Consider the following 21,714-nt stretch of genomic DNA (forward strand, 5'->3'; position numbering starts at 1 on the left):
TCAGCAAGCATTAGGCACCAGCCTTTGGGCTGGCATGAGTGCCATGGTGGAGGCATCTGGGAGGCTGAGAGTGGTGCGGGAGCACAGAGCAGGCAGTAACCAACGGCGCCCAGGACTTTGGGGAAAGGTTTCACTAAAGAGAGGGAACATCAGAGCTGACAAACTAAGGAAGATTTACTGAGTGCAGGGACAGATACTCCGGGCACAGAAAAGGGCATCTGCCAGGCACGATCACAGAAGAAGGTGGTGGCTTCTGAGAACCCCAGGTGGTTTGGAGTGGTGGGTTTGACGAGAGAAGCAGACAGAGCCTGGCAGCCTTTCTAAAAGCTGGAAAATGGCAGAGATTATTTCTAACTGGAACGACCTGGGAAATGCATTCTGGGATTTTTAGAGATTATGGAGGATTTCCATAAGCAAGGATGAGGGGAGAGGGCATTTCAGTGATTTGCTGGTGGAGATCCCACTTATCCTTCAGACTGGCTCGTGTATTGATATTTGGAGAAGTAGAGAAGGCTGGGAAAGAATGCCTGCCTTGGCTGGGGACCCTTGTCTGCACATGGGCTTGTTCGGTGGGCAGTGGAGAGCCACTGGGAACAGTGACCCCTTGTACCCATCTCTATCCTAATGCTTATCACATTGTCTTGTTATTGTATCCCTCTCCCTGTCAAACTGCATTTTTACTCATTTGTTCATTTATTCATTCAAGAAATAATTGCCAGAATCATGGGAAGCAAAACACACAGTTCCCGTCCCTATGGCCCTTGTCCACCTGTGGGAAGTCAGACCTTACGTGTCATGATGTGATTCATCTATAATTACAGGCTGCGACCAGAAGGTGTGTGGTGCTGGGAGCACGTATAGCAGAAGGATGTGACCTGATTTCGGGGCCAGAGAAGCCATAGGCTGTGACCCAGAGCTTGAAGGGGACTTACTCAAAGGGGATATAGGGAGGAGAGCTCCAGGCAGGAGAGCTGCCCATGCGGAGGCCTCATGGTAGAGGGAGTGTGGTGTGTTTGAGAACCAGAAGGAAGCCCTGAGGGCTGGAGAGCTGAGAACAAGGGAAAGGAGGATGGGCTGAGGCTGGGGAGGGAGGCTGAGCCTTGGGGTCCTTACGTTGAAAGCAGTGAAAATACACCTTAGGATTTTTAAGTGAAGAGGAATGGGTGGCATATTCGGATTTGTATTTTGAAAAGATTGCTCCAACTGCATACAGTGTGGAGAGCCAATCACGGGGGCAAGCATGGGTCCAAGGGAGAACCGTATTAGTTAATGCAGTGGTCCAGGTGAAAGAAGACAGAAGCGTGGATTAGGCTAGTGAGGGTAGTGGAGAGAGGAAGGAACAGGTGGATTTGAGGCATTTAGAAGGTAAAGCCAACAGGACATGGCATCGTGGTCTAGGGACATGGGGGGGGCGGTCCCTGAGATCCTTTTAGGATCTGGAAGGTCAAAGCTATTTTCATAATAATACTAAGACATGATTTGGCTCTCACATATATATATAGTGGAATTTTCCAGAGGTTACCTGCCTGAGGTAATGTCATTGCTCTATGGCTAATGGAATGTGTACTTGTGTATTATTGTGTTTTAAATTTTTTTGACCCTTATTTCTGATACAGTAAATATCAATTGATATAACCTCTATAAATAAAAGCTCTTTGGTGTCCCAAATTTTAGAAGTGGAAAAGGGTTCTAAGTTCAAAAGGTTTACGAACCACTGTGGTATTGGATTGGATTTTCAGGTGTTGAGAGAACAGGACGTAAATTACTGGTTTGTGGATTTGGGTAATTGGCAGTGCCTTTCACCAAGACAGAGACTAGAAGAGAGCCTGGTTTCAGGCACTGCGAAGGGCAGACCTTAAGTTTTAGACAGGTTGAATTGGTATAATTATGGATATTTTGGTATGATTATCAATTCACCAATAAACATATTTGTGTTTTTTTTTTTTTTTTTAAAAAAGAGAGACAGCCAAGAGGTGATAGCAGATGGGCAGCTAACTATACAGATCTCTAGCTCAGAGGGGAGAAAACCAGAGGTAGAAACAATTGGAAATTGTCAAGTCGAAGCCAGGGGCCCAGATAAGAGTTTCTAAACAGACTACAAAATGAGAAGAGAAGAGGGCCTAGGACTGAGCCTTAGAAACCCAGACAGTGGCCAATTAGAGGAGGATGAGCCTGCAAAGGACGCAGGAAAGGAGTGACCAGAGAAGTAGGAGGGAAAGTAAGAGAAGGTGGGAAGAAGACGTTACATGGTACCAGCCAGGTTGGAAAGGACAGACCAAGAGTAAGAGACACAAACTTGTCATCTTCATCCACAAATGTCTTGAGTGCTTGCTGTGCTGGTACAGGGTAAGGCCTTCTGGAATAGAAGGAAACAGAAAGAGAGAAGTCAAGGTTTAAGCATGAGGGACTAGGAGAAGCCCTAGCTATACAAATGGGGTTAAATGAGAAGCCTTAGTGATCCAACTCCCCACCTACAGGAGGGGCTTCTCTGCCCTCCTCCTCCACCAGCATTAATGTACTTGTGCTACCAGTGCATATGAGTGAAAGACTAAACATGCAGGTCATTCAGCTCCCACTGCAACATTTTCAGTAATGAGGAAGTGCAAGGAAGCCCAACCCAATTTTAGACAGCTCTCTTTATTCGACGTTCATCCTTATTTTGAAGCGAAATTCTGCCTTCTCTCACTTTACGCATTGACTCTAGTACTGCTCTCTTGAGCAACACAGATAACATCTTTCATATGACAGTTTTTCAGATATTTGAAACCAGCTATCCTGTTCACCTTTTGTTTTTTCCATCATAATATACATACCTTGAATTCCAGGTTTTTTTCAAGCCAGTTAGTCTGCTAAAAATAAAATAAAATAAATAATAAATAAATAAATTTTAAAAAACTACTAGGGAATGTGTTAACCCAAAAGAGAGACCCCTGTGGGAAGATCTGCAGACAAGGCAAATGGAATTTCCCTACGCGAATTTACCCTTCCTTGTGTCTTTGCCTGTAGAAATTCTATCACCTTTGAAGCTGAGCTCAAGCACTGTTTCTTCCACAATGCAGTGGGCGGTGCCCTTAAGCCATCGACTAAAGGACTTGTCCCTGCCACATCTGACTCCCATTTGGTCTAGTGTATCTTAAGTCCTTCGCCTCTGTTCTTATTCCATCTCGCTCCTCGTCCTGCCACTGCGTCCCACAGCGGGGCAAGCCAGATTGCCCCACTAAGGAATGGGTACCTGATGAGTAGAGGCAATCAGTTCTTTCAAGGGGTTTGGCCATAAAAGAAAAAAAGAGGTGGGCTAGTGGCTTAAGGGAGTGGCAGAAATAAGGTCAGGATATTTTTTAGGCTAGAGATCTGAGCATGTTTATGAAGGGAGGCACAAAGACAGCTGAAAAGGAGATTGAAGGTGGTGAAGAGGGGACCATAGGGGAGCTGACTCCTGCTGGGGATGAACTGGGGAGTCCAGGCAGAGGGCTTATAGTGCCTTGGTAAGGAGGAGGGCAGCCCTCTTCCTCTGAGAACAGAGGAGGAAAAACTCAGGCAGAGGGAAAAGGAATGTTGAAAGGATGAGATGACTTACAGTGACACCCGGGCAGTAACAAGTTAGAGAGCTATACACAGTGCACACCTCCAGTCCTGGTAAGATATGCAAGAGTGGAAACCAGGACTGCAGAGGTAGTGACCACATACATGGAAACAAAAAGGTCAGCTGCCTTCACTGCACAGGACTTTTTTCTCCTTCTTGCTAAAAATTCTTCTGTGATACTAGATGAGACCAGAAACTGTTTAGTGGTGGTCACAACTTCAAAATAAAATGGGAGTTTTGAAAGTTGAAACACAGGATGTTCTCAGGGTCTTACGAGATGAAAATATTGCGGAGCTCTGCTCTGCACAACCTGGTCCAGTGCGAGGATATTGAAGAAGAAAAAAAGATTTGATTCTTCCCCTCATCAGCTCCCTAAGAGAGAACAAGGTTTAGAGAAAATAGTCGATGGCCAAAAAAAGCTTTCTCTTTGTACTTGCAATGACCTGCACATTAACACTGACCCAAAGCCCTAGAACTAACTCCCTGTGGAGGCAACTTCCTGACTGCATCAGCTTCCTGACAGGAGTCTCCTATGAGAAGGGCTAGAGTCTGAGAACCTAGCTTTCAGCTTTGAGTCAGAAGACAGAGCAAAAGAATCAACCGTATCATAGGGTAAGGGTTTTGCTGCCCCAGATCAAGGAGGTAAGCAGAGAGCCAGCAAGCGCTAGAGGAATGCAGACAGCTGGCAGCTGAAATCCTTGTTCAGAAGAGAGCACTTCTGAGCACAGGATTACTACTCTGTTCTTTTACTTCAGCTGGTGCTGAGAGGGGGCCCCTTGGTATAAGTGCCCTGATGAGACTAGAGCAAGATCAGGCTGGAATGCCAGGGAAGGGTGGCCCAGAGAAGCTGCCTGCCTTCTGAGACCTAGGATGAGCTGTGTCTTGCATAGCACTGTGGTTGTGCTGTCTGGCTCACTGTTGTCCCTGCTGGTAAATACGCGAGGATCAGTGAGTCTTACAGTTCAGTATCCTGTCCTATTCAGGTCCCTGTCTAACTCATTCTCAGATGCTGTTGTGTGTCTCATTAGCCCCTAATTTCTGAAATGAAGATAAAAACAAAACTGAAAATGCTCTGGAGCAGTTCTGCCAACTCCTGGTTTTTCCATTCGCTTCCTCTGATAGCCATTGGTTTGGGGAGACTTCCCTTTCCTGCCCCAAGCTGTGGGCCTGTGCACAATAGCCCCTGGCCCATTGCCCATCAGATAACAAGGCTGGCTCTCGGCAGGCAGCAATGTGTATTGGAAAAAGTGAAAGTCTCTGGCTGGAAATAAAAGCTCAGAAAACCTTTGCTGTTTTCCCCCAGCCCCTCCTGGGTCTGTAGTGCTGGCCTCATGTGAGCTAGTCCCATCCCACCTGCAAAACCAGGGGAGAGTTAGTTCAGTGGCAGCAGTGAAGGAGAGAATGGGTGTTGAGGGGCCAGGGATCTTTTGTGCCGGGGAGGTCTCACCCTAGATGCTCTGATGCTCAGATCGAGGGTAGTTCAGCCTACCTGGGGGTAGTTTGGACTAGTGTGTGGGATTTCATCAATATGTAAGAGTTTTTCTTTCTCTCTCATCAGTTCCTCACAAGAGACATTTTTTGTTTGTTGTAGGTCAAATATGTAATACCTTTTCGCTCCAGAATGTATTGGTCAGGGTTCAGTTGCACAGAACAGAATCCACTCTGACTAGTTTCAGGAAGAAGGCATTTGGTGCACATTCTGGCTTGTAAAATCATGAAGAGTGAGAAACAGACTCTAAGTCTAAAGACACACTGCAGAGCTCCTCTTCCCTCTGTAATGAGGAAGCCACCGGATCCAGAAGCACAGGGCCCCTGTGCTCTGTCCACACACCACTTACACAGGGATACCTGCACCTGTGTCTTGAGATCAGGTGTGGGGTCTCTGCTGGTGCTGCAGCAGAAAAACCAAGGCTTCTAGGACTGTGCCCAGGAACAGCAGGAAGCCATCCAGATCTCACACAAGTGCATCTAACTGGCTGAACCTAAAGGAGGTCTTAGAATAGCTTTTAGCTGATGAACTTCTGAAGTGCTGGAAGGCACACTAGAAGGGTAGAATGGCTCTTGAGTCTATCTAACCCATTATATCTGCTACACAGAGTGAAGGGAACGAATGGAATTCTATTGAGTTCCTACCACGTATATGTGTACCTGTGCTACCACATTTCATTTATAATTTCCAAAAACGGTTATGAGGTAGATAGTTGTTTCCTTTTTGAAATGAGGAAATTTAGGTGAGAGTTTAAATCATTCAGCTAATAAGTGACAAAGCCTGATATGAACCTCTGTTTATCTAATTTTCAAGCCTAGGCTTTTCTCACTATACCTTGCTCACCTTTTTAGGTCGCTTCTGCTGCTGACAAATGTTGCCAACACAGGGATTGGATTTCCATAGAACGTGTGGGCTACTGGAATGTTTTCCAAAGCCGGAAGTGGGAAGTAGGCACTGGGCTAATGTTTGTAAGCCATGTGTTAAAAAAGCGCTCTGTGCTTTAGGGCACGCTAGGGCTTAAGAAAACTATCTTTTTCTTCATGGTTACACTGGCATTTTGTGCTACGGTGGCAAGGGAAATGGCCGGCTGCATGGGTCTTTGACATCTGGCCCTCTGAAAAACGGAGTAGCTTTCTTGTTCGATTTCCCCTTACCTCCATCTTGTCATTGCCTTCGAGCCCTCTGTTGGCCAGATGGCATCTTGCATCCAACTCACAAGTGATCACTGACAGAACAACTCTGAATCTGAGCTGCATGAGACATGGCACTGTGTTTCCCTCGTGCTATCAAGAAATCCCCATATTTGCCTCCCTCCTGCTCCTTGCAGAAAGGCTGTCACATTTCCCCATGGGTGGGATCCCCCCCTCCTCTGTTTGGATTGCTTATGGGGAATGTATGAGTAGCATGGCTGCCCCTTTTGGAAATAAACTGTGGTCTCAAAATTGCCTTGGCTGAAATATACTGGGAGTCACAAGGCCTGTTTTCTAGATGCAGCACCACCCTTAAGACACTACATGACTTTGGGCCTTGGCTTCCCCTTCTGCACACTGTGGATGATAATAATGCACCTCCGCTGTAGGTGTGTTGTGAGAATTAAAGACAAGGTAACAGTATAAAAAAGAAAAGAAGGGCTTCCCTGGCGGTCCAGTGGTTAAGACTCTGTGCTTCCACTGCCGGGGCGAGGGTTCGATCCCTGGTCGGGGAACTAAGATCCCGCATATTGTGCAGGTGGCCGGGGGCGGGGGGGGGCAGAGAAACAAAAGAAAACTTGCCTTGGCTGATTTCGTTGCTTTGTTAGTTCATGGCATAGCATCTCTAAGTGTATACTCTGAGCAGCATCAGTTTCTGCCAGGGCTTAGAAAACTTGGACAAACAGACTCTTTCCTCCATGGGCTGTCTGAGATCATTTGAAAGGCATGGTTCAGGTACCTCCTTATCTCAGAATTGGTAGCCTCTACCCTGTGAGTGAGGTGTTGCAAGTGGAAATCCAGCATAATTCTGTGCCTGTTTTTAGAGCAGTTTGGTTTCTGGCCTCTGCCCTGGAGTCACGTGGGGAAGCCAGACTACCAAGAGCCTCAGGTTAGCCTTCCCACCCGAGATCGTGTCAGTGGTTCTTGGAGAGAGTATGGGTTGATGCCTCCAACAAGAGATTGGAGCACCAAGTGCTCTCGGTGGCGAATTCATTAAAATAGCGTCTCTACGAACCGCGTGATCCTTGTATTCTGACCGAGTGACTTCGTGAAGAAGAATGAAGGAGTCAGTTTCTTGAAGGACATTGAAAATAATAGTTTAAAACTCCTTAAAGACTATCTTTCAAAGAGCAACCCTACCCACCATTCTTTAACTTTTCTCTTAAGTATTTTTCTTCCTTCTTGAGGTCCTTGGATTGGGGGAGGAGCTGCCTGGCTCAGGAAGTTTCCTTCAACCTCAGCACTTTGTTAGGCCCTCCCTCTCCTCCAGGATGTTCAAAGAGCCAAACCAGCTCTCTACCACCAAGCAGATGCTTTGTCTGAGTTGGCCCTAAGTCTGCTCCTCTCAGGCTGCAGGTCCTGGCTCTGCAGTCAAAGGTCGTGTTTCTGTGCTCTAGGCTCCCAGAACCCCGGCCGAAGCTCGCCTCCCCCTGGCTACGTGCCTGAGCGGCAGCAGCGGATTGCCCGACAGGGGTCCTACACCAGCATCAACAGCGAGGGGGAGTTCATCCCAGAGACCAGCGAGCAGTGCGTGAGTATAGTCTGGGGATGGGGGTTTTGGGGCTGGGGTGTGTCTTGGGACGTGTCAGACCACACTTAGCAGGGGGAGTTCTCAGTGGGCATGGTGTGTAGGTGAGGGACTTGAGTCCTATCCAGTAGCTTTTTTGTAAACCAGGCCTGCCAAAATATGAGTTTTTCCTTTCTAGGGGCCAAATATCCATTTCTACCAAAGACAGAATCTAAGCTGCCTAGCCTCCTTGGTGCTGCATGTGCATTTGACAGATTCTTCCTCTTCCGTGGTCCTCTCACTGGTCTCCCTGCAGAACACCACTCCGCTGTTTGTATACTTCCTTACAACGACCTGTCATTTCAGCAGAGTTTTAACATGTGACCAGTCCTAAACAGATTTTGTTTTGCATTTCAACCAGATTTTAGTTTTGCTATTTCTTAATGAAAGGTAACGAGTATACCAGTCCAAAGTAGGACTGTCTCCTTTGGGTGGACTTTTATGATAGTAGACAGCTGTATTAGTTATCTGTTGCTAAGTAAAACAACCACAAACTTAGCAGCTTAAAACAGCAGACATTTATTATTTTACAGTTTCCTTGGGCCCAGAATCCAGGCATGACTTAGCTGGGTTCTCCACTCAGGGTCACACAAGGCTTCACTCAAGTGTCAGCCAGGCTGCATTTCTTTCTGAAGCTTGTGGTTCCCTTCCAGGTTCACATGGTGGTTGGCAGAATTCAGTTTCTTGTGGTCGTAGCACTGTGGTCCCTGTTTTCTTGCTGGCTGTCGGCCAGGGGCCACTCTGAGCTCCTAGGAGCCACTTGCAGTTCCTTGCCATGTGGCCCTCTCAAAATATGGTAGCTTCTTCAAGGCCAGCAGAAGAATCTCTTGCTCTGGTCTGCAAAGATGAAGTCTCAGGCTTCCCTGGTGGCGCAGTGCTTAAGAATCCGCCTGCCAATGCCTGGGACTTAGGTTTGAGCCCTGGCCCGGGAAGATCCCACATGCCACGGAGCGACTAAGCCCGTGAGCCACAGCGACTGAGCCTGCGCTCTAGAGCCCAGGAGCCACAACTACTGAGCCCATGTGCCACAACTACTGAAGCCCACACGCCTAGAGCCTGTGCTCCACAGCAAGAGAAGCCACCGCAGTGAGAAGCCCGCACACTGCAACAAAAGGGTAGCTAGCCCCCGCTCACTGCAACTAGAGAAAGCCCGCACGCGGCAACGAAAATCCATCCTCTCTGCCATAGTCTATTGACTAGAAGCAAATTACAAGTTCTATCTATACTCAAGGGGCGGGGGTTATATGCAAGGCTTTGACTTACTGGGGTGGGGTGGAGTGAGGACATCCTAGGGTGCGTCTACCACAATGGCTTACCCATTTTAATGGCTAGCTTTTTTAACTTGTGGCCCACTTGATGAAAAGGGCACTTTGGCTTAGTGAATTCAGCAAGAATGAGATCTCTGGCTTCATTCTGAAGTTTTTTCAATGAGCTTGCTTTGATTGCAAGAAAAAGATCTGTCTTATAAACTTTTGGGATTTGATCTTGAGAGGGGAAATTTCTTAAGGGTAAAAGCATCCAGTAGAAGGCCAGCACCATCACATGGGGGATTTTACCAAAAAAACCTGATTCTTGTAACTTCTTTTTCCTAAAACTGATTCTTACAACTTTTCTTCCCCTCAATAGCTAATCTCTGTGTAGCATTGTTCAAACTATATAGGCTATGAGAAGCATTTTTAAACTGCCTCTTCTCTCTTCTACAGTCCTGCCTTCCAGGTAAATTTATGTTTAGAACAGTGACCTAGAGTGCTTTTAGCTGCAGAGTCCCTTCTTGGATATCTTACTGACCATCCCTTCCATTTTCTCTAACCAGAGTGCTTCCAGACATCAGCTGTACTAGGGGTGACTTTGCTAATGAGTTTGATTGCCTTTGCTTTCTATCCCTCCCCATGGTCCTATATCCTGGTCCTTTTACTTCTTTACCTGCCTGGCCCTGGAAAGCATGGGAGTATTAGACTTGTAGTGAGGATAGACTTTTAGAAAGAGGCCAAGGAAGCAGGAGAATGCCTAGGTCCTTCCCCAGTGCCCGCCTCTTTAGCTAAAGAGAATTGCTGCTGCTAATGGGCCATTCAAGATAAATCCACTTAACAGAGACCAAAACAGCATAGTATATAGTGAAAGAGTATCCAACTGGGACTTTCTTGAAAAATGAAACTAAGATAACTTTATTTTGTTTTTTCTTTAATCAGATTTGAGTAATAGTTGCATCTATTTGCTAATTTTTAGAATGAACAAAGCATGATTCAGGCTAATTTTTTTTGGCTTAATTTTTCTAACAAAAATTTTACTAGCACAACATAACTTCCTTCACTTCCTCTTTGACTTCTGCAGCACTGTCCTAAAGAGGCTCCTTTTTTTTTTTTTTTACAGAAGCCTTCACGGGGTTCAGTGTATTTTCCACAGGCCTTTCTTGAACCTTTGGTATTCTTCCTCCTTCGTCACACCTGTCATCTTGTTATACTTGCTCATTCTCTCTTCTTCTGTTATCTGATCTAACTTTGCCAAATATGCACTTTATGGTTTGGGAGCAATTCTTTCCCATGTTGGTTTTATCCTCTTGGGGAAATCCTATATCCTTATCAAGATTTTGGGGATTTTACTTTTCAATTAATTTGCCTTGATTGGCAGTTTAAAAAAAATCATATATGACAATATATGAGTGACAGTATGGGTGAGGTGGACTCCAGCATTAAATGGGAAGAGATAATTTGAGATGGAAACCAATTTTATGAAAGTTGTTCATGAATTTTCATGGTTCTGATACTCTGCTTCCCTATGTAATGTTTAACTTTGGATCTCAGATAATAAATTCTCTGGTAGTGAATACCCCCCATAGGCAAAATGAAGGGGAGATTAGTTGGAGAAAAAGCTAATCTGAAGGCTTTTTGTTACTGCATTTGACCAAGGGCCAGAGAAACATTTTAACTTACATAGATACTTACTGGCTCTGCAGGAGAACGAGGAACTGGGAAATTTTTGTTCTGTGTCAGCTGTGTACTAACTAGTTTCATGACTTCAGACAATTCTCCTAACCTTTCTAGACCTGCAGTGGCTTGTCTGTGAAATGAGGGCAATAAAATGATGAATTTTAAATTATAAATTGTGGAGTGTAAACAGAAGCATTATGGTCCCACCCAAATGCACTGGAAGCCTCTGCAGGGTAGGACCATCTCCAGCACCAGGCTCCAGCATTCACAAGCCAAGAAAATGTCAACAAGAGAAGCAGCGTCTCTGCTTTGCTCTCCTGGCAGAGCTCCTTGGGATGCCAGCCAGGCATTTTTCTCACTCCTGGAAACTTGCCTTTCAGACTGCGGGGGAGAATGGTACCTTCCTAACCATTCTTCCCACTGCCCTGGCGGAGAAAGGGCACTTTCATATTTTGGAAAAGAAAAAGGACCATTTGCTGGCCTTGGCTGGGTCACCTGGCTGGGATTGGGGCTGGGGTTTTATTGTATGACTTGCCTTGCAGATGCTGGATCCCCTGAGCAGTGCTGAAAATTCCTTGTCAGGAAGCTGCCAATCCTTGGACAGGTCCGCAGACAGGTATGAGACTGTGGCTGGTTCGGGGGTTAGTGCATAGGCATTTTTGGAACTGATGAGCTGAGGAAATGGAGTCAGCTAGTGTGTGTGTCCCTGAACTGCACATTGGTCTGCAGGCCCATGGTTAAAACGTCATGCTTCTGGGAAAGAAACCTTTCGCTAGCATTCCTAGCCCTCTCCTTAATTTTCCAAACAGGGAGAATGTTATGTTTGTATAATTAGATGAATGTAGTAGGTTATAATAGCAGCTCACATGTGTTAAATGCTTGCTCTGTTGTTCCAAGCACTTTACATGTTTTGACTTCCCACATAACACATGCTGCCCTTGTACCCTTAGCCTCATTGCTGAGATCTGGACAACCTTCAACCTTCATTGCTTGGGGGACAAAACTGAATTATCACCTTTGGGTTTACTTTCTTTTTTTTTTTTCTCGAAGTCTTTCTGGTGGAGTAAGAAACTGGGATATAAAAACCAGAAAACAAGATATTCAGACTGCCTAGCTTACCACACTACATGCTTGGTGTGTAATCTTGTTCTTACACTTTGGGAGGCAACAAGCGTCATCCTTCACACACCACGTGGTTCTGTGGAGCTGATTTGCCCGTCAGCGGGGGTGTTTGGAGGTGGCTTTGGCACCTATCATTGGCCACCTATCATTGGTGGCTTTGGCATATCTATCATTGATGTAGCCAGTCTCTCTCCTTGACCTTATTATGCCCAAAAGCACATTTTGACCACATCCAGCTGGGCTTAGGACTGTGGTCAGAGGCTAAGGAACAGTTCTGGGGATTTTCTTTTCTTTTTGTAACTGATTAATTGCTCACATGGGTAATCACCTTGTGACCATGGCTGGATCTGTACCGTGTCTCTCCTAACAGACCTGTGAGCTGCTGAGCGTGGTCTCCCCTCTAGGTATCATAGAACAGTCACAGTTGCTTATTGGCATCCAATCTGCAGCCTTATTTTAGGCTTGCTTTCCAACCAAAAGAGTAAGAAGGCAGGGCTTCCCTGGTGGCGCAGTGGTTGAGAGTCTGCCTGCCGATGCAGGGGACACGAGTTCGTGCCCCGGTCCAGGAAGATTCCACATGCCGCGGAGCGGCTGGGCCCGTGAGCCATGGCCGCTGAGCCTGCGCGTCCGGAGCCTGTGCTCCACAACGGGAGAGGCCACAACAGTGAGAGGCCCGCGTACAGCAAAAAAAAAAAAAAAAAAGAGTAAGAAGGCACAGGTGAAAGTGCCAGAGTTGCTGCTGCGAACTGAGAGCTCTGCCAGGACAGGAACTGACTCTGGCTTTGAACTCTCTTCTAAGCCTTGTGGCCACGCTGGTGGGGGAGGGGAGCTGTGGGACAGGACCACAGAAGGTCTAGCAGTTGGGAAGTAGGGGACAGCCCCTGCATCACTGCCTTGAGAGTTTCTTCTGACCTATGACCTTTTCCAAAGGCACTCTCACATGAGGGAGAGAACCGTTCAGGTGGATGCTGGGAAAGATAACTCACTTGATTCTTGAATTCTTCCTCTGTCCCTCCAATGCTTTGTTTTCCTCTCCTTGGGAGTCAGACTCAGTGACCTGGACTTTACTTCTTTGAGGGCCAGCGTAACCTAAGGTCAGAGCTTTCATCTTCCCTTCATGGGATCTGGAGCCATATAGACCCAGCTCCACCAAATATTAGTTGAATAGTTTTGGACAAGCCCTTTAACCTCTCTATTCCTGTTTTCCACGTCTCTAAAATGGGACGGTGGTGATTACTCTGAAAGGAAGATGCTGTTGCTATCTTTATTACTGCGCTGGGCAAGGGGCTTTGTGCAGCTCTTCCCCTGTCACCAAGGTGGGAGGGAAGGGTAAGATAAAGCACTGTGCAGCCAGGGTGGAGGTCGGTAGCACTGGAGGGCTTCATTATTCAGGGTCCCGTCAGATGTGGGCCTCAGACTAGTGAAGAGAAAGTAGTAGGCTGAGAAAAGGGCTGTTTCTCTCCAACTCTGCTTCCTACCATGCAATGACATGTGTGGGAAGGAGCTAGGAGAAGCAGTCTGTGTGAGTATCCTCTCTTCTGCCCTGTTGAGCTGCTTTGGAGGTACCCTGAAGTCTACTTTGTGATTCATTTTGTTTTTCTAGCCCATCCTTCCGGAAATCGCGAATGTCCCGAGCCCAGAGCTTCCCAGACAACAGACAGGAATTCTCGGGTGAGTTCTCCAGAGCCTGGGTGAGCACTGCGGGGTGTCCGGGTGGGGCTGCAGGCAGTCTGCTTTTGATGGCTGAGTTGGGAAGAGAAGCCAGGGCTGTATTTTAATTCTCCTCGGGCTTGCTGCTCTGAGGCCTCAGGTGACCTAGAGGCTTAAATGGATCACTAACATTGGCCTGTCGAGAAGCCAGTGATTCCTCTCTCCTACTCAGATCGGGAAACTCAGCTCTATGACAAAGGGGTCAAAGGTGGAACCTACCCCCGGCGCTACCATGTGTCCGTGCACCACAAGGACTACAATGACGGTGAGTGTGCCTCCACCCTGCCCCCTGCTGGCCACCTCAAAAGGGATGTGGTTAAAGCCACTGGAGCGGGTGGCCCAGGTACTCCAGGCCCCATGTTCCCTTTATTCCTGAGGAACTGTGCCCAGGCTTGAGGCAGTAGAGTCAGGGTTAAAAAAGGGTGGGGGGAGGCTGGTATTTGTAGACTGATGCTGCCTCTGGGAACTCTGTCCTTTGTCTGAGTGCACAGCATGCTCCAGGGCGCCAGCTCTCCAACGCCCCCTTCTGCCTCATGCAGCAAACGGAATGGAGCTTCCTCAGAGGTTTAGGGTTAGAATGCCAAGGAAAATAGATCAGCCGTGGATTGGCCCTGCGAGTGACGTAGGACATAGGGGCCAGCCCTATGCTTTCGCTTTGGCTAGGTTTCCCTAAACCATCTGGCTGCTTGCTGATTCCTGCTTTTGTCCTGATTCTCAGGATGCTTGAGACATTAGCCATTCTGGCACGAGTCAGGTGGGAGGGCAGATGGGTTCTGGAGAGCTCACCCGACTGGAGCTGCTGTTATGGCCCGGTTTGCACATTCAGCCTGTGGCCAGGGGTCTGACTTGCTCTATTCTGGCCCTGCAACCCTTCAGGCAGAAGAACATTTCCCCGAATACGGCGTCATCAAGGCAACCTGTTCACCCTGGTGCCCTCCAGCCGCTCCCTGAGCACAAATGGCGAGAACATGGGCCTGGCGGTGCAGTACCTGGACCCCCGAGGGCGCCTGCGGAGTGCGGACAGTGAGAACGCCCTCTCTGTGCAGGAGAGGAACGTGCCAACCAAGTGTGAGGAGTGGGCCCTGGCCAGGTGGAGGCTGCCCAGGGGATGCTCAGACCAGCTGCAGGGCGGGAGGCCAGCGGGTCCACTGGGGCTCTTTGGCTCAGCAGTTGGCAGCTCTGGCCCATCCGCACCCAGTGGAAGAGCCCGAGGGTGGGCAGCAGATCCCCTGGACCTTAGTCCTCACTCCACTGTTGTGTGACAAGCACTTCTCTCTGGCCTTTAGTTTCTCCATGTTTAAACTGAAGAGCAGTCTCCTTAATCCCTGACATAATGAGATATTTGGGGGCCTTGGAAGTATGAAGGTATTTAAATCAATTCAGATGAACATTTAACCACTATTTTAGCCAATCCTCTGCTTCTCAGGCCTTGGGCCTTAAGGTCTGATTGACCAGGGCACTGAGCCTGTTCCAGATGGGCGTGGAGATGCTATGCTGAGAGATGTGATGATGCCGGGTGAGGGGGCAGCTCGGGCCTCTGTAGGATGAGGCAGGATATCGGTAACTAAGTGCACGAACTCTAATGCTCTTTCCTTCTGTTCTCCTGTAGCTCCCAGTGCCCCCATCAATTGGCGCCGGGGGAAGCTCCTGGGCCAGGGTGCCTTTGGCAGGGTCTATCTGTGCTATGATGTGGACACAGGACGAGAACTTGCTTCCAAGCAGGTCCAGTTTGACCCAGACAGTCCTGAGACAAGCAAGGTATTGCCTTCCCCATGGTCTGACTTCCAGTTCCTCCCTCTCAAGAAAATACCTGTCTCGTTGCACAAATTGCTTGAGATGCTACAGGTTGCTTCTCCCATCATTCTTCCTCCCAGGCTCCCTTGCTGTTGACCCTGGCCCAGGGGAGAGATTGGGTATGAGGAACTGAGTTGGTGCCAAAGTACCAAGCAACCCAAACTGGGAGGTGATGGCCAGTGCTACAAAGAGCAGTACCTGCCCCACCCTCACCAAACAGATGCCTCTGTCTCCCAGCTCTCAGACCAGGAAGGAGCCTGTCTTTGGAGCTTAGCTTTGGATGTGACCTTCATTCCAGTTTGAGTGGATAAATACAGCAGTTATCTAAACTGCTTAGTTGCCCCCACAAACCCGTCTCCCACCCCACTGTCTGCTGTCTTCCAGCATGGGAGTACCACCATCCCAAGGCTTAGCCGGCATTGTGGACAAGGGCCAAACAGTTGAGAGAGTCCCCCCTTTTCTCCAGCTGAAGTTCCCAAGGCAGACAGACTCCTCTGAGGCCACTGACTAGGGCAAGCTGAGCTGATCCTAGGCAGGTAGAACCAGGGCCCTGAAAGCCTAGGTGACCACTGGGCCTCTCCCCTAGGAGGTGAGTGCACTGGAGTGTGAGATCCAGTTGCTGAAGAACTTGCAGCACGAGCGCATAGTGCAGTACTATGGCTGCCTGCGGGACCGTGCCGAGAAGACTCTGACCATCTTCATGGAGTACATGCCGGGGGTATGTGCCCCTGATGCATGTGGGACACGCAAGAGAGGACCTCTCCTGGGGCTGTGGGCTGTGGAGGAGGGGTCCCTTTGACATGGGTCTGATTACCTGAGACTCCAGAGGCTCGGGGGGGAAGGTGAGGCAGTGGCAGGACTTGGAGTCAGCAGGCCCTGCGTCTGGCTGCAGTGATGGTGTGGGATGAGAAATGTCCCAGGCTACCCTAACCTGAGGCTTACAGGGCAGCTGCACTGTCCAGTAAGTAGCGCCTTTACCTAGAGTAGACAGACCTCCCTTCTGGATTTGGGTCATCTGTTGCTTAAGGAAGGGACTGTCTCAGACTTTTCTCCAAGCTGCCTGACAGCCCCTAGCAAAGTGCCTGGCACATCACAAATGGGAATCAGAAGAATCACTCCTTCGCCAAATGCCGGGGGCTGGAAGTAGCCTTGCCCCTTCCCACCACCTTCCTGCAGTGACTCCCTCTGACTCCTGTGGCTTTAGGGCTCAGTGAAAGACCAGTTGAAGGCCTACGGAGCTCTGACAGAGAGTGTGACCCGAAAATACACCCGGCAGATCCTGGAGGGCATGTCCTACCTGCACAGTAACATGATTGTTCACCGGGACATCAAGGGTGAGCAGGGGCAGGCTGTGTGGTCCCTGTGACCTAGTTACTTGGGAACTTTCGACCTGGTCATTTTGAACTTTCTGAAAAGTGGAACCCTAATTGCTTCCTTGGGGGATTGGCATGAAGATCAGTTAAGCAATTTGGGAAAATACTGTGAAGTGCTCTGCAGATGTTGGCCATAGTGATGACGGTTTGGTGCTGTAGGGCTGAGGCTTCCCGTCACTAGCCTGTTTGTTCTGTGCAGCTCATGTCTAATTCATGGTAGCCCCCCATCCTCCCCAGCAGCCCTTTGACCTGGGAGGGAGAGACAGAGGGAGGATGGTGGAAAGTGCCCAGGGGTCCAGGGTTGCAGCCTCTGCCCTTTCATGCCTTAGGAGCCAACATCCTCCGAGACTCTGCTGGGAATGTGAAGCTGGGGGACTTTGGGGCCAGCAAGCGCCTGCAGACCATCTGCATGTCAGGCACGGGCATGCGCTCGGTCACTGGCACGCCCTACTGGATGAGCCCTGAGGTGATCAGCGGTGAGGGCTACGGAAGGAAGGCAGACGTGTGGTGAGCACTGGGGACGTGCTGGGACCCCATCTCCCTGTCTGGGCTGTAGCGGCTCCAACTTAGAAATGAGGCTTGGGGGCTTTGCAGTGTGGCAGGAGGGAGTGAGAACTCACCTCTGGCCAGCGAGGCCAGGTTGCAGGCTCCGTGTGGGCAGAGGTGGTGGTGCCTGCAGCAGTACATACAGCAGATGCGCTGTGTTTTAACTCTGAATAGCAACCGTTTTGTTACCACTGAGAACTTAGGCCATGGAAAACATCCCTGATGTTTGCTAAATCCCTGAAAGAACTGGGATCCAATCTGAAGGCCTGATCTGTCTCTAAACAGCAGCAGGCTTGCGCTCCCTCCTCGTGCTCAGGTGGCTTGCATCTGCTCTGCCTAACTTCATGTCCATCCTCTGAAAGGGCCTGAAAGTTGTGAGAGCATCACTTCCTCTTACAATGTTACTGTGGTGGGATGAATAATGGTCCCTGAAGATGTCCACATACTAATGCCAAAGGGATTAGTAAATGTACCTGTGTTACCTTATATGACAGTAAGGCCTTTGCAGATTAAGAACTTTGAGATGGGGAGATGATCCTGGATTATCCAGATGGGCTCAGTATAAGCACAAAGGTCCTTATAAAAGGCAGGCAGGATATCAGAGTGAGCAGTAAAAGGTGACAAAGGAAACAAGAGGTTGGAGTGACGCAAGGCACGGGCCATGAACCAAGGAATGCAGGCAGCCTCTAGTAGCTGGAAAAGGCAGGGTGATGGATTCTCCTCTCAGAGCCTCCAGAAGGAACCATCCCACTGATACGTTGACTTTAGCCCAGTGAGACTCACTTTAGACTTCCGACCTCCAAAATGATAATAAATTTATGCCACTAGGTTCGTGGTAATTTGTTACAGCAGCAACAGGAACTAATACCGTTATCTCAGCTCTTTCTGAACATGCTAAAGTGGTTCTCTTCCCCAATGTCAGGAAGCACCTGGGTGGGTGTAGGTTGATGAAGCCCACATGGACGAAGCTGACGGGGCTTTGAAGCCTCTTCTGGCCTTGGGGACCCCTCTACAGGGGTGTCAACCGTCAGCTTGGCCCATCCTGTCTCAGTGTGTTCTGGGAAGGGCACCTCCTTTCACAACAGTGGGCAGGGCAGCTGGGAGCCTGGGGAGGGTTGAGGGGGTGACAACTGGGGTTCTCTCTCCAGGAGCCTGGGCTGCACTGTGGTGGAGATGCTGACAGAGAAACCACCTTGGGCAGAGTATGAAGCCATGGCCGCCATTTTCAAGATTGCCACCCAGCCCACCAATCCTCAGCTGCCCTCCCACATCTCTGAGCACGGCCGGGACTTCCTGAGGCGCATTTTTGTGGAGGCCCGCCAGAGACCTTCGGCCGAGGAGCTGCTCACACACCAGTTTGCACAGCTCGTGTACTGAGCTCTCAAGGCCACGCTGTTGCTGGCCGCCCCCTGCTGCATGGGCGAGGGGCTGCTGTGGGGCTCAGCAAAATTGCTGCTTCTCCCAGGCAAGGCTGTGGACCATGGAGCTGCAGTCCAGCCAGCGTTGTCTGTGCCCTTCTGCTGCTGGGGCCCAGAGCCAGGTAGGGTGGCTGCAGCCTCACGGACTGGGAGCCCCCAGCCTGCCAGACCTGAAGCTCCAGCATCCTAAGCTCAGCCTGGAGGGGAAGGGGCTAGCAACAGCGTGCGAGGCGCCGTGGGCCCCGTCCTCGGCACTGTGTCCTGACACCACGGTCAGCACCAGACCCCCGGGAGTCTGGGGGCACAGGATGGACACGAGGGTCTGAATAGTGTTACTTTCATTCAGAGTGTTATTTTGTTTCTCCTCCCCATGTCTGGAGACCACCAGGGCATCTCTGGGCTGGATGAGCCCACCCACGCCTGAGGTAAAGCCCAGCATCCCGCAGCCAATGGAAAGCGGAGGCCTGGGCTGCACTCCCCCTGGAGCCCCAGGCCAGCTTGCCAGTCCCTTTCCTTTACCAAAGATGAATGAAGCAAATGTTATGCTGCCTTATTCAGGGAAGGAGGAGCCTGTCCTGCCTGCCCCCATGACCCTGACCCCCTCCCACCCTCAAGCAGGGGCCTGAGATGTGGAACTGCCCCCACTGAGAGGGAGACCCAGTTTTGTCAATGCAATTGTCTCTGTTTTACAAGTTGGAGTCACTCTTATGCTGTACCCAGTTTCTAAACTGGAGACTTCGTGTGCCCTCTGGGCTCTGAGTACCCCTGCTCTGGGCTTGGGCCTTGGGCCAGATTGGAAAGAGCTGAAGGTCATGGCCTTTGTGCTCCTGGCCTGGCACCTGTTCCCCTCCTGGGGCAGAAAGGACGCTGGACAACACAGTGAAGGCATCTGAGCCAGCTGGCTACCCTGAGTGGGCCGTTCAGGGCAGCCAGGGGAGTCGTATCAGGCTGTCTGCGGGTTACGACCTGCTAGGCCAGAGCTCTCTATGATGCCACCAACTGTGTCCCAAACTGCAAAGCTCTGTTCCTCCTTGGCCAGCCTTGCTCATCCCCATGAGGTCTCAGCCTCTTTCCCTTGTTGCTCCTATGGGGGAGGAATGGCAGCAGGGGTCAGGGAGCCAGTATCTCCAAGCAGCTTAGAGTTGGCCTTATTTACCTCAGCCTGGGCGCTGGTCCTTTCTTCCGGCCCCTCCCCTCCAAAAATGTGCCTATTGCTAGAGCTCCTCCCTCTCCAACACCCAGTTTCCTTGGGAGTTGTCATTAAAGGAAAAAAAAAAAAGCCAGTGCCCAGGGATGGGTGTCTCCAAGGAGCTGGGGATTAGCGCCAGGCAGCTCATTGCCAGCCTTGCCCACTTCCCCACGGGCACCAGAACAAGCCAAAGCCTTCGTTGTATGTTGACGATGCACTTTTATGAATGTAGTTTCTATCGCTGTTTTTAGCCTTTTCACATCATGTAATGTGAGGCCTTGTACTTGTTAATTTATATCTCAGATCATATTTGATGGTTTTTATATATATCAATTCTAGACTGTTACAGGTGATGGACGCCTCAAGAGAGAGAAGAGAAAATGAAAGCAGCTGGTTTTGCAGGAATGTGTGTTGCACGGTGCCAGTTGGGCCTGGGCCCCTGTTTCCATCCTTTTCCCCCAGGGGCCTCTGTCAGGCACCCCCAGGCGGGCGCTCTGAAGACAGTGAGCATGTGCTCCTGCCTCCACCTTGGCTCTTGGCCCAGGGTGGGGACTGGCCCCTTGCCTCGACCAAAGCTGCCGAGCGGCAGCTCGGCCTCTCCACGACCCCGTCCTGATGGCTGTAGCACTCTTCTTGGGCCCACACCCCCGCCCCCAGTCCCTGACCCCCGCCAGGAAACGGCGTGGTGCCGGTGCCGACAAGATGAGACGACTCTGTGTCCCAGGTTCAGGCTCTCACAGAGCCCCACCCCCCCCCCCGGGGTCTTGCCGCACAGGGAATGTTTTTAAAAATGAATTTGCGAACAAGCCAACAAATCCTACACTCCAAAAAAACCACGACCCTGATTTTTTGTGTGCCAAAAACTGTGGACATGCTGGCTCAGCATCCTCAGGACCAAGCTGTTGCTTAATTTTAATTTATTGTTTTTTTATTAAATAATCCAGATGAAAAGTTGTGGGGCCTAGGATGGCCTGGCCCAAAGGATCTGAAGGGCCGTCTCCTAGCAGCCCCAGGCTGGCTGTGGGAAGGGCCTGCCACCACTTGCTCATCAACCCGTGGGGTATGTCAGCCTTGGCCAGCCCGACACGGAGAGGCCAGGGCTGGGGACAGTCCACACTCCACCACCCTCCTGCCCACCCCAGCTCTGTGTCTGTGTCTGAATTGTGGATCGTGCAGAAGAACCTGCAGCCATAGTTATTTTGACTATATCTTGACCGAGGGCTTGCAGTGCAAAGCCAGGCCAGTGTCGTGCATTACTTACAATAAAAGGGATCATTTATACCCAAGGGGTCCTGTGGCAGTGCTTTTGGTTGGGGGGGGTGGAGGGAACAGGTGTCTACCTGGGAGAAGCTGGGTATGGCGCCTGGCAACAAGCTTGCCTCCCTTAGCAGATGAGAACTTGAAATGACTCCAAGAGGGGTCCTGGGGTGGTGTGACTTGGCTGGTACCAGTCTGCTAGCTCAGAAGTGGCTCCCTTTCTCGGAGCTCTGCCGAGGGTGGTTCTACCACAGCTGACTCACTGAGGTGGCACTGTCAGCTCACCTGACCCAAGTATCAATGTGGCTCCATTTCCAAGACCTTTGTGGCATCCACTGGTCTTCCCAGCCCAGGGAAGGACTCACCTGAGTCGTATCCTTGCAGGGCAGGGATCGGGCACCTCCAGGAGCCACCTCTCTGATAGCTCCCCCATGGCTATCTGCTGCTGTTGCTTAGCTCGGAGCAGAGAAGGACCATCCTTGTCCCCATCTGAGGCCTCTGGTGCAGACGTTGGACCTGCCCCAAGTGAGGCTCTCAGCAGCCCTCCTC

General features: G+C 49.9%; 1 protein-coding gene across 2 annotated transcripts in view; it reads left to right on the top strand.

The window, feature by feature from the left end:
- Positions 1-21,189, top strand: part of MAP3K3 (mitogen-activated protein kinase kinase kinase 3) — a 62,149-nt gene extending 40,960 nt beyond the window's left edge. For both annotated transcript variants that reach the window (XM_060132889.1, XM_060132890.1), the window contains 10 exons: positions 7,660-7,793; positions 11,299-11,372; positions 13,482-13,549; positions 13,761-13,853; positions 14,465-14,656; positions 15,198-15,346; positions 15,969-16,100; positions 16,587-16,716; positions 17,085-17,262; positions 18,450-21,189. In XM_060132889.1, coding sequence (XP_059988872.1) covers positions 7,660-7,793; positions 11,299-11,372; positions 13,482-13,549; positions 13,761-13,853; positions 14,465-14,656; positions 15,198-15,346; positions 15,969-16,100; positions 16,587-16,716; positions 17,085-17,262; positions 18,450-18,678 — 1,379 coding nt within the window. In that variant the 3' untranslated portion in view covers positions 18,679-21,189. The remainder of the gene's footprint in view (positions 1-7,659; positions 7,794-11,298; positions 11,373-13,481; positions 13,550-13,760; positions 13,854-14,464; positions 14,657-15,197; positions 15,347-15,968; positions 16,101-16,586; positions 16,717-17,084; positions 17,263-18,449) is intronic.
- The last annotated feature ends 525 nt before the right edge of the window (positions 21,190-21,714 follow it).

Source organism: Lagenorhynchus albirostris, chromosome 20 (genome assembly GCF_949774975.1).
Source record: "Lagenorhynchus albirostris chromosome 20, mLagAlb1.1, whole genome shotgun sequence".
NCBI lineage: Eukaryota > Metazoa > Chordata > Mammalia > Artiodactyla > Delphinidae > Lagenorhynchus > Lagenorhynchus albirostris.